At 53.3% G+C, this 12,557-nt stretch overlaps 1 protein-coding gene across 1 annotated transcript; it reads left to right on the top strand.

Moving 5' to 3' along the window:
- The first annotated feature begins 329 nt into the window (after nucleotides 1-329).
- Nucleotides 330-1,984, top strand: FAM43B (family with sequence similarity 43 member B). The gene has a single exon (XM_004377171.2). It carries the CDS (start codon nucleotides 867-869, stop codon nucleotides 1,851-1,853), a length of 987 nt encoding a protein of 328 aa, XP_004377228.1. The 5' UTR covers nucleotides 330-866; the 3' UTR covers nucleotides 1,854-1,984.
- The last annotated feature ends 10,573 nt before the right edge of the window (nucleotides 1,985-12,557 follow it).

Here is a 12,557-nt window from a genome sequence, read left to right as displayed (position 1 = left end):
TTCTACTGTGCAGACAGGAGGGAAAGCACTTCCCCGCCCCATCAGGAGCCCACCCAAAATTTTCAGAGGTAGGGGTAGGGACATGTTGTGAGTGAGGGACAGTAAGAATCCCAGAAAGAGAGGAGGGGGGTCCCAAGTTCGCCAAGGGGAACTTGGATACCCCTAGTGAGGCCGGAGAAATTTACATTGGCAAAGCCCTCTGTCACATTTCAGGAGATTCCTTCGCCCTTAACGCCCGCCACCACCATCCCCCCTCCCCCCAATAATAATGATTAAGCCCGTTCCACCGCGCGGATGCTGGGTCCTGGGTGAGGAGCAGCACTAGCCTGCGCGGGGGAGGGGACAGAGGAGGGCGAGGGGAGGGGACAAGAGAGCTAGCGGTCCCGCCCGGTGATGTAGGCAGCCCGGGGAGGTGGAGCCGCGACGCCTGAAAGAGTCCCCACGGCAGCCGCGCTCTCGGTCTACCCCACCGAGCAGCCGCCAGCCCTGGCTCCGGCGCCCGCCCTGCCGCCGCAATCTGGGCGGCGGGGAGCGCAGGATCCCCCCCGTTCGGGCCTGGGGGCGTCTACACTACCCCCAACCCCTGCCCCTCCTGGCTTCCCGAACGGCTGGAGCGACTCCCGGAGAAAGCTGTTGCCGGCCGAGCAGCCGCCGCCCGGGCATCTCGGCTGCCAGCCCAGCTGGACACTAGCCATCTGCGAAGCCAGCCCCGCCTGGCACTGGGCATCTCCGGGCACTGACTGTCTGCGGCGCCGCCCGGCTTCTCGCGACCGAGGGGCCGCGGACTTCTGTGCGCCCACCCCTCCCCCGGGCACTACGCCCGTGAGCTCCCCGCGCCCCCAGCCCTTTCAGCTGCCACCGCCGCGATGCTGCCCTGGAGACGTAACAAATTTGTTCTGGTGGAGGACGAGGCCAAGTGCAAGGCGAAGAGCCTCAGCCCGGGGCTCGCCTACACGTCGCTGCTCTCCAGCTTCCTGCGCTCCTGCCCGGACCTGCTGCCAGACTGGCCGCTGGAACGCCTGGGCCGCGTGTTCCGCAGCCGGCGCCAGAAAGTGGAGCTCAACAAGGAGGACCCGACCTACACCGTGTGGTACCTGGGCAACGCCGTCACCCTGCACGCTAAGGGCGAGGGCTGCACCGACGACGCCGTGGGCAAGATCTGGGCGCGCTGCGGACCGGGCGGCGGCACCAAGATGAAGCTGACGCTGGGGCCGCAGGGCATCCGCATGCAGCCAAGCGAGCGCAGCGCAGCGGGAGGCTCGGGGGCCCGGAGGCCGTCGCACGCCTACCTACTGCCGCGCATAACCTACTGCACCGCGGACGGACGCCACCCGCGCGTCTTCGCCTGGGTCTACCGCCACCAGGCGCGCCACAAGGCCGTGGTGCTGCGCTGCCACGCAGTGCTGCTGGCGCGGGCGCACAAGGCGCGCACCCTGGCCCGCCTGCTCCGCCAGACCGCGCTGGCGGCCTTCAGCGACTTCAAGCGCCTGCAGCGCCAGAGCGACGCGCGCCACGTGCGCCAGCAGCACCTCCGCGCCGGAGGGGCCGCCGCCTCGGTGCCCCGCGCCCCGCTGCGCCGTCTGCTCAACGCCAAGTGCGCCTACCGCCCGCCGCCGACCGAGCGAAGCCGTGGGGCGCCGCGCCTCAGCAGCATCCAGGAGGAGGACGAGGAGGAGGACGACGAGGCGGAGGAGCGCGAGGGAAGAGCCCCCCAGCGCGAGCGGCCGGAGGTGCTTAGCCTGGCCCGGGAGCTGAGGACGTGCAGCCTGCGGGGCGCCCCGGCTCCTCCGCCGCCCGCGCAGCCCCGCCGCTGGAAGCCTGGCCCCAGGGAGCGGTCGGGCCAGGCGCGCTGAGACCCGAGGGGGCAGAACTCGCGGCCACGGACCCGGCCGGCCAGACTTTCAGCCTCCAATCCCGGCCCCGCTTCGGCTGTCCCCTGGCCTCTGCAGCCCTCGCCTCCCTCGTGGTTTCTGTTGTTGTCCGCCCCGCCAACGCAGCCAGCGCCCCCTTCAGCAGGGCTTCTGGCTGCCCAGCCTCATCCTGGCTCAGGGTGGCACTTTGTACGTCCTTGATTATTGGGAGTGGGGGGAGTAGGGGGCAGTGTTCAGGGGTCACCTCTCCCCACATCCGGAGTTTCCCTCCAACGTGGACCTGCCTCCTAGCCTTACACCAAGTCTTTGCCCACAGACCACCACGCTCCCTCCCAAAACGAGAAGAGACGAGAAGTGTCCAGAAATCCAGGAGGGTAGGCTTGGACCCTGCCTAAGATGGAGGCAGAGGCCTTGCCCTTGGCCCCCCAGGCTTCCTCCCTGGGATGAGAGGCATTCTTAAACGGAAAGAATCAAGTAGCCCTGAAAAACTGAGGCCCGGCCTATGATGGGAACTGCGGAGTATCCCACCATACAGACAGGAAAGCAGTAGACTCTAAGTCTGGCCTCTCTACCCCTTGGAGGACTTCTGTGACTTCACTGCTCTGCCTCTGGAGGAGCTGGGATGGTCCTACCATCGTTCAGAAGAACAGGTTAAGCCAGGTAACTACTCTGCACCAGGAAGCTGCCCAAGCCTCTACCCTCCCAACTGGCACCTAGCACCCCACAGGACTCCTCACCCACCCCATCTCTCTGCAGACAGTTGTGTGTGGTCCCCTACTGGGTGCCCCACAACCAGGATCAAGATGTGGCCTCCAAAGGAGGTAAGGAGAACCTTTGGCAGATGTGTGGGGCACTGACTGCCCAGAAAGTCAGATGCTCCCAATTTGGGGCTTGTCAGAGCAGGAGGGCCCCAGCAGCTGATTCTCATAGCAGGAGGAGGAAAGAGGGTATGTTAACCAAACAGAGGGAGTGGGCCCCTGCCCAGGTGTCTCTCAACAAGGCCACGAAAAGCCCAAAGATCTATGTGTCACCAACTGATCATTATAAATAAAGTGGACCTGCCTTTTCAGCCCTGTCATCATTCCTGTGCTGTGTTTGATGCCAGGCTTGTGGGCCTGCATGGGGAACTAAACCTGTCTGGGGGTGGAAAGATTGTCATCAGAACCTGAAAGGGCAGAAGATCCCAGGAAATGACCCCTTTTAATAGCCAGAGCCAACTGTTAGAATGAGGAGTAAGTGGTGTCAGGAAGCTGTCCCCTGAATGTCAGAGGAGGCAGCTATAGCGTATGCCTCATCGAGAACCACGCAGTGCCAAGCCCTGGAGGGGCGTTGGCTGTCTGTTCCGCCTGTCTCGGCCTTCCAGGATGTCTGTACACCTGGGCACTCAGATGCAAGTGTGTCTGGGACCTTTGGCATGGAGGGGGTACTGGGCTGGGGGTTTCTTATGAAGCCACACCTCTTTGAGTAATTTCATGGGTGTGTCAAAGCATGTGGCATAGACTGTGTTATCCCCTTGGGGATGAAAGGGAGGCAGGTTATAAAGGAAAGGGCTGGGCAGTCCAATTTTATTTTCAAAGCAACTGGAGAAATCTGTGCAGACCTTTGTGACAGTCTGAGTCTTGAGCTCCAATATCTTCTTTATTCCTTTGCTGAGCTGGCCGCTGATCCCAGAGTTATCCAGACACATGGCCTCTGCAACTGCCAGCGATCAGAATTGTTCTGCTTCCCAAAGGGACCAGAACAGAGGGTACCACTGCCCCTCCCTCTGGGAAACCCAGGCAGGGTCAGGGGGCTTTGAAGGGGAAAGCTGGAGTCAACACCACATGTCGTGGAGTGATGAGGACCCACTGGGCAAGGGGAAGCCCGCATGCCCACGGCTTCCCTCTTATGCATTGCCAGGCATTTTGTTGGTGTTTATCCCGGTCTGCAGAAGAGGAAGTGGGAAGGTGTCAGACCTCGGGGAGGAGGATGGGCTGCAAGGCAGCTTCTGTGGTATTTGGCTTCGACAACCTCACCCAGAACCAAGGTCACAGGCACACCTCCTTGGATCAGATTCATGCAGCAGGTATTTACAAAGCTCCTGCAGAGTAACAGGCACTCTTCTAGGCACTGGGGGTACAAGAGTCCCTCCCTCTTGGCTCTTACATTGAAGTGAGATGCATATAATTAAAGGAGCAGTTACTATAAAATAATTCATAGGCATGCTCGCAGCCTCACCCCGTTCCTCCTCTGGCAGCTTTACAAAACGTAGATGCACACACACATACACACAGGGACACACACACATGCACACACATACACTCACACATATACAAACATATGTATACACACTCATGCATACATACACACACAGCCTTCCTCTTCCACTCACCCACACCGTTAAGCCTCTAGACCTGGAATTAGAAGACCTGGCTAAGAGGACAGTCTCTGCCTCTTACCAGCTGTGTGACACTGGGCAAGTCACTTAGCCTCTCGGAGCCTCACTTACATTAATGGTAAGAATTAAATGGAATCATGTCTGTGAAAAACACTTTGGTAACTAATAAAATGACCGCAAATATGTGAAGAACAGCCATTTTCCAACAGGGCCGGAGGAGGTCTAGCTGTTGTCACGGGATTTCCGTGATCCTTCCAGTCCTCTGCTCTCCCTGGGAGAGTAGGTCTGGCCCACTGCTGGTCAGAAGCTGTTTACTGGCCTCATCTCCATTTTTCATGTGTATGGTGGAAGGAAAACCCGGCTCAACTTCCCTCCTCTAGTGGGTTGAGGGTGAGATAAGCCACAGACGAGCCAGCCCAGCACCAACTGCCAGCAGGCCCCAGGGTGGGGGTTGGGGGTCCTCCAGCCACCAGGTCTCAAGCTACGTTGCTCCCCTAGGGAGGAAGGGGTGTGTCCTGGGGAACCACACCTACCTCCGTCTATATGCCTGTCTTGCGTTCTCCCCTGACCTTAGGCACAAGGCAGTCTGGCCACCCCTACGTCTCTTCCCCCGGCTTCAGATTCCTCACCCCTACAATGAGAATGGGCGAGGGCTGGACCAGGGGTTTTCCAACCATGTTCCTCCAAGTCCTAGATTTCCAGGGTGCCCCAGGAGCTGCCTTGGGGAGTGATGGGCAGTTGGAGTGGGGAGGCCCCCACCTTGCTTTAACTGGAGCAGCTTACCTGTTTTCTGTTTGGGGTTTCTGTGATTCCATTGAGTAATGGGATTCTACAGATTATTTTTTTAAAGTTGAAATCACTGGATGAGATGGTCGCTCAAATTCCTTTCCAGCCCGGGTGCTTTCTGTACCTAAGGTCTGGTTGGGCCAACTAGGCCTCAGAAGAGATAGCATGGGTAAGAGATTCTCAAACATGGCAAGGAAGGTCTTTCCAGAGCAACAGCAGCCAAGGACAGTGAGGAGAGTATGTCCTTGGGGCCAGCAACTCAGGGTCAACATCCTTCCAGGGACCTCTGGGGCCTTATTTCCTTCTCTCCTGATCCCACCCCAGAGCGGCTGCGCTGCAACCAATGGGATGTGACGTCACAGCACATAGCTCACAGAATAAAGTCAGCTGGCCCAGCTCGCCAATGCTGCCCTTATTCCCCACTGCTCATCTTCCAAGCTGCAGCCCTGCCATGTGCTCCCTGTTTCCCATACATCACCCATAAGCTCCCAACTCTACCCAGAATGACATCCTCTTTGGTTACACATTTTCAAATCCATTCCTGGCCAATGCACCTCAAGTGCAGCCACCACCACCATCTGTCATTGGAGGTTTATGTGTTGCTATGATGCTGGACAGGTTTCAGCAGAGCTTCCAGACTATGACAGAGCAGGAAGAAAGGCCTGATGATCTACTTCCAGAAATTAGCCAGTGAAAGCCCTATGGATCACAATGATCTGATCCCATTGTGTATGGCATCCCCATGTATCAGGGCTGACTCGACGGCGGCTAAACAACCCTTTCTTGCAGGCCCAGCTCATTAGCCACCTACTCGAAGCTTTCCTTAATGCACACCCCCTCTCCCACCCTCTTCCAAATCTGGGGAGACCTCTCCCTCCTCAGACTCACACAGGACCTGGTCTCTGCTTCTCTCGTGGTGCTCATCTTGTTGGACCTGGATTACTGTTCTTCGTGTCAGTGTCTTGTCTCTCATACTCACTATCTTACTTTCCTAGTGCTGCTGTAACAGAAATACCACAGCAGGCTGGCTTTCAAAAACAGAAACTTATTTTCTCACACTTCAGGAGGCTAGAAGTGGGAATTTGGGGCACCAACTCTAGGGGAAGACTCTCCCAGCACAGGCTGACACTCAACATACAGAGCAGCCTGGGCAATGACCAGCTACCTTCCAGACGCACTAGCTGGAATTTGCAGACTCAGAGTGGGCGGTGGAAGGACCATCAACAGATGTAGTCTCTAACTTAACCCACAGATGGTAGAACCCGGGCTTTAGTGTCCAACAGGCCTGAATGCAAGCCCCAGTGCTGCCACTTGATGGTTGTATAACTTTGGGCAGGTTTCCGGATGCTTTTGGAGCCTCAGTTTTCCGTCTGTAAAAATAGGGATAAGGTGAGTCTGGATCTTATATGGTCATCGTGAGAGTAAGATACTGCATTTGGAGAATTTATTTAGCACAAGCCTGATACACTCAGTAAGCTGGCTCTGGGGGAAGAAATTTGCGTTTTCCAGCATTCCTCAGTTCCTTGGCGATCTTCATGTGACGTGGCATCTATCTTCCCGTTTGTGCTTGTTTGTATATCTCTGTGTCTATGCTGCTTTTCATGGCACTCAGAAGTGATTAGGTTTAGGACACACCCTACACTGATGTGGCCTCATTAACATAAAATAGAGAACCCTACTCCCAAATAGCAGATTACATCTGCTGGTATAAACCAAAAAAACAAATCCTTTGCCATCAACTTGATTCTAACTCATGGCACCCTCATGTGTAGAGAGTAGAACTGTTTCATAGAGTTTTCTTGGTTATAATCTTTATGGAAGCAGATCTCTAGGACTTCCTTCTGCAGCACCACTGGGTGGATTCAAACCACCAACCTTTAGGTCAGTAGACAAACCCAAACTGTTTGTGCCATCTAGGGACCTTTTCCCACAGGTATAGGGTTTAGGATTCCAACATATATTTTAGGGGGACACAATTCAATCCATAACAATGTCCATCTTCATTTCCCAGTCCCCTCCAGTGCATTATCCATTGCAGGACAGAGAGTAGGTGCGCCATAGTTTGTTGAATGAAGACATGAATGAATGAGCCAGATGGAAGAGCCATCATGGAGAGGAAACCAAGTGGGTGGAGAAGTCCCTTCTGCCAAACTTCTGCCTGAGATGCTGAAGGAGAAATGTCCTCAAATGCCCTGTTCAGGGGGATTGCTGTCATGGGGAGGAAACTGGCAGCCTAGGATGTGAGGCCATGGGATGGAACAAGCCTTGGTCCCTGGGGTCTTCGCTGAGTTCCAAAGCCCCAGGACTGGGCCCTCGCATTCTCTGGGCTAGTCCAGCCCCCAGCACTGGCTGACACTTAACATACAGAGCAGCCCGGGCAGGGACCAGCTACCTTCCAGATGCACTGGCTGGAATTTGCAGACTCAGAGTGGGCGATGGAAGGACAGATGTAGTCTCTAAGTTAACCCACAGACAGTAGAACCTGGGCTTTAGTGTCCAACAGGCCTGAATGCAAGCCCCAGCGCTGCCACATGATGGCTGTATAACTTCAGGCAGGTTTCTGAAGGCTTTTGGAGCCTTGGATTTCCATCTGTAAAAATAGGGATAAGATGAGTCCGGATTTTATATGGTCATCGTGAGAGTAAGGCGTTGCATTTAAAGAATTTATTTAGCACAAACCTGATGCACTCAGTAAGTGGTAGCTGCTGCTCTTACGTTTATTATTACCATTTTACCTGGAGCTCCCCAAACTGGCAGCTCTGGGATCAGGAGATCAGATGCCTGGTCTCTGAGGCACTAAATACGCTGTTTGTACATGCCCCAAGGTGGCTACCAGCCTGAAGTCCCATTCAGCTCCAAACCATGGTAGAAGATTCAACTTCAGCTTGTCTTACATTGTTCTCTAGTTGTTCAACCTATGTTAAGTTTGATTGCCTTAACACTAGATCCGAGCCAGTAGTTTATGCTCCTTGTATATCCCTTTCACCTCAGTGCCCAGCAAAATGCCAGGCATATAGTAAGCACTGAGAGGTGAATGAATGAATGATTATCTGCTACAATGTTGATACACAACCTCGCTAGCTACAGTCTTCGGAAAGCTGAGATGCCGTTTCTTTATGAATGTATCGGTCAATGTTCTCTAGAGAAACAGAACCAATAGGTTGGATGGATGGATGGATGGGTGGATGGATGGATGGGTGGATGGATGGATGGATGGATAGATGTTGATTGATTTTAAGGAATTGGCTGACATGATTGTGAGGGTTGGCAAGTCTGAAATCCATAGGGCAGGCCAGCAGTGTAGAAACTCAGTCAGGATTTCTATGTTACAATCTTGAGACAGAAGTCCTTCTTCTTCCAGAAATCTCAGTTTTTGCTCTTAAGGCCTTCAACTGGTTGGATGAGTCCCACCCTCATTATCAAGGGTAATATCCTTTCCCTAAAGTCAATTGGTTGTAAATGTGAACCACATCTGCAAAATAATTCACAGAAACATCTAGACTAGTGTTTGACCAGACAACTGGACACCGTAGCCAAGTCAAGTGCACATATAACATTAACGTTCACAATGAGCAACGGGTCCACTTCCTTTCCTGGTCCCTTGACAGCTGAGAAGGACTGAGGGGGACACTATGCAGATCTGGTGCGTCTCTGAGCCAGAAATGTGCTCTGGCCTTTTTCCCCACTGCCTCCTGTCCTCAGAGCACGTGTAGGCTTGTCCGATGATCCAGCATCACTGAGCTGCATCACTACTCAACTCCAGAGTCAGAAGGAGGCTGGGTGGGCAAGCATCCGAGGGGAATCTGGAGTCCAAGCGATCAAGAAGGAGACCTCAGCTGGGAAGATTGAGCCAGTGCTGTGGCATGCTGGGATCCCTCAACAAAATGGCTAAAGAAGTTGGGCTGGACTGGAAGGCTCGGGTGATAGGCTGTCTTGTTTTTGATAGCTCTCCTTTATGGTGGAGATTGCTTCCTCTTCCTCTCAGGCACATAATTAAACTCTATCTCCAAGCCTTCTCTGCATTTAAGTGTGGTCATGTAACCGCCCAATAGACTTGAGTAGCAATGATGTGTGCCACTCCCAGGCCTGCCCCGTAGAAAACATGGCCTTTGCTTTATCCCCCTGTCTGCATGCTAGATAGCATCACCCAGGGTGTCCTTGGAAGCTACATGTTGAAGAGGCAGAAGAAGACGGGTCCCTGAAGAACCACATGAAGTAGAGCTCCACCCTGCCACCAACGGGAGAAAGAAATAAAAACGTTACTCTGTTAAGCCACTGGCATGTTGGAGTTGTTTATTTCAGCAGGTAGCTTACCCTGACTAACACATCCTTCTTGTGAAAGGGTGATCCTTGTGAAACCTGATGGTCCTTGTGAAACCACCCCTTTCCCACTCTCGGTCCCTGGTGTTCTAGAGGAGCCGATTCCACATGGGCTCCAGTGGAGGACGCGGGATCCAGGCCTGACGATCAGAATATCCCAACTGCTTAGCCACCAGGATCAGTTCAGGGATGGGAATGTGACATGATCAGAGCCAGTGGGACTTAGTTCTGGGGCTTTTGTTGAAACTGTTGGGAAGAGGGGCACTGGCTTTCTTTCTGGAGTTGCTGAGAGGGTGGGGGTGTGCCTGCTGTGGCTGGCTGCCGTCTTGCCACCATGATGAGAGAGACCGTCTGAGAAGGAGGCCAGCACAGAGAAAAGCAGAACAAGAGCAGGAGAGAGGGAGACCGAGCCCCATGTCATTGCTGGAGCCCCTGGGCCCTGCCAGACCTGCCCAGATCTGCCCCTGGAGTTTTCGGTTCCATGAGCCAATAAGTTGTATTTTTTGCTTGGGCCAGTCTGAGTTGGGCTTCCTGTCCCTCACGTCTGGGAAAGCCCTGGTCCCACCGTGGCTATTCTCATCAGGCCCCCAGCTCTGGAAAAGAGGGATCAATGAAAGTCTTCAGGGTCCATCACAGCCCCTAACGGTAGAACATCCAGTCCCTGATGTAGGAGTCAAAAGTCACCAGGCCCTTTCTCTGCAGTCACCTGGTCTTCCATGCTGACTGCGCTTGGAACATCTGCCCATTCTCCTCTCTGTGGACTGGCTTCCTTCCCTGTTCATAGCACCTGTTCTCCCCCGGCCCCCCGACCCTAGCCTTCGGTCAGCACGTGGTTCTGGCCCTGACTCCGCGTACCTCATCAGTCCAATCCAATCAAAGCCTCTGGATTGGTGAAGCCCCCCCTCTGGGTGGCGGCCCCAGATCACAAGTCTGCCCTCGTCCACTCAGCTGTGACTGGGGAGTGACCTCACAGGCTGTAAATTTGGCCTACTAAGCCAATCTCTGGAGTGCATACAGTTAACGAGCTCAGCTGCTAACCAAACAGTTGGAGGTTTGAGTCCTCCCAGAGGCTCCTTGAAGCAAAGGCCTGGTGATCAACCTCATACCCATTGCCATCGAGTTGATTCTGACTCATAGCGACCCTAAAGGACAGAGTAGAACTGCTCCATAGAGTTTCCAAGGCTTCAGCGTTTGAAACTACCAGCAACTCTGCGAGAGAAACATGTGGCAGTCTACTTCTATAGAGATTTACAGCCTTGGAAACCCTATGGGGTCGCTGAGTCGAAATGGACTTGACAGCAGTGGGTATAATCTTTATGGAAGCAGATTGCCACATCTTTCTTTCGCAGAGCAGCTGGTGGGTTTGAACCGCCAACCTTTCGCTTAGCAGCAGAGGGCTTAAGCCATTGACAACCCTGTGGAGCACAGTTCTACTCTGACACACATAAGTTGCCATAAGTCGGAATCAACTCCACGACAACTGGTACTGGCAGCCAATCTCTTAGGGGCCTTCAGTGGCACGGGAGCACTTCCAACAATGAAGTGTGGGCTGAGCAGGCTGACCCTGGCGTCCAAGGCCTGGGACTGCCCTTTATTGCTCTGGGATTTGAGCAAACCACATGACTGCTGCAAGACTCCGTTTTCTCATCTGTAACATGGGGATAAACTCCCTGCATTCCGGTGTCAGAGGGTTGTTCTGAGGGGCCAGGCAAGCGGGATGGATGCCAGGGCTCTGAAAACATCAGGTTCGTAAAGGGCCCCAGGGACACAATGAGTCCTTATTGGCAGTAAGACAAGAAAGCTGCAACTGAGTAGCATCCCAGGCCAAAGGGCTCCTATCTGAAGTGCATACTGTCGGTGGTGAGTAGATGTCTGCAAGGATGTGTCCCTTCACAGTTTGGCACCCTGGAAAACCAGTTGCCATTGAGTTGATTCTGACTCAGAGCGAACCCATGTGTTTCAGGGTAGAACTGTGCTCCATAGGATTTTCAAGGCTGTGGCCTTTCAGAAGCAGATCGCCAAGCCTTTTTCCCGAGGCGCCTCTGGGTGGGTTTGAACCACCAACCTTTCAGTTAGTAATCGAGTGCTTTACCATTTGCACCACCCAGAGACTCCTTGGGCACCCTAGAGATGTAGTCAATTCTTCTTCCAAGATTATAAAAGCAATTCCTTTTTTCCCTGAAACCAATGAAACAACAAAGATATAAGAAAAAAATCGGTACTCTTCCGCAGTCCCTCTCCATTACCCCTTGCCTATGCCCTCAACACACACACTCCTAGGTTATTACCTGGAGTTTGTCCTTCCCCACCTTTCTCCATACTCACGTGAACATGAACAAGCCCACATACACATATGTAGAAGTTTTGTTGTTGCTTCCACAAAACTGGAAGCATCATCTAACACGTGATTCTGCAACTAGCTTTATTCTCACTTACATCATGCCCTTTCCTCCAGGTGAGTGGATTTAAATCTAACTCATTCTTCTTTTAATAGCTGCGTCATTTATCTGGGCAGTCCCTGTTAATGTATGTTGAGGTTGTCTCCCAATTTCTAAAAGCATCTAATAAATGCCTGCTGCATGCAGAGCTCCAGATCATGCCTCTTGCAAGAAGGAGTAGAGGCTGAGCTTATCAACATATGGGTTAAAAATAAGTAGGATCGAGAAGAGTTTGTACGAATTCCCGGTTCTGGGATGTCTTACCTGGAAGGGCTGTCCAAAATGACCTGTCCTCTGTACAAAAGCTGCTAAAATAAAAGTAGAAATAGGTCCAAGAAAGGTTTATTTAAATGCACTGATGCCCAAATTTTAGGAGTCAAATGACAGGGCGGGATGTACTTGAATCCTACAGAAAGTTAATGGCAAAGGGAAGGAATCTCTTTTAATACCATTCCTCTGGTGCCCAGTTGCATTTCCCCAAATACTCCAAGCTCATTTCTGCCTCAGGGCCTTTGCACTTGCCATTCCCTCTGCCAAGATTACACTTCCCTCAGATTTTTCCATGGCTATCTCCTTCTCACACACAGTTCTCAGCTCAAATGCCACTTCTCCAGAGAGGCCTTCCCTTCTTTCCATCCTCTCTCCCCCAAACTCCAACTAATATCCACCCATCCCAGCCATTGTCTATCCCATGATCCTGTTTGTTGTTTTCAGAGCACTTGTCATCATCCCTGGGTGGTACAAATGGTTAGGCACTCAACTACT

This window comes from Trichechus manatus, unplaced genomic scaffold (genome assembly GCF_000243295.1).
Source record: "Trichechus manatus latirostris isolate Lorelei unplaced genomic scaffold, TriManLat1.0 scaffold00048, whole genome shotgun sequence".
Lineage (NCBI taxonomy): Eukaryota > Metazoa > Chordata > Mammalia > Sirenia > Trichechidae > Trichechus > Trichechus manatus.
The sequence above is the reverse complement of the archived record's forward strand: the minus strand, read 5'-3'. Positions and strand labels throughout refer to the sequence as shown.

Coding starts and splice junctions, on each gene's coding strand:
- FAM43B (XM_004377171.2), top strand. CDS start 867: ATGCTGCCCTGGAGACGTAACAAATTTGTTCTGGTGGAGGACGAGGCC.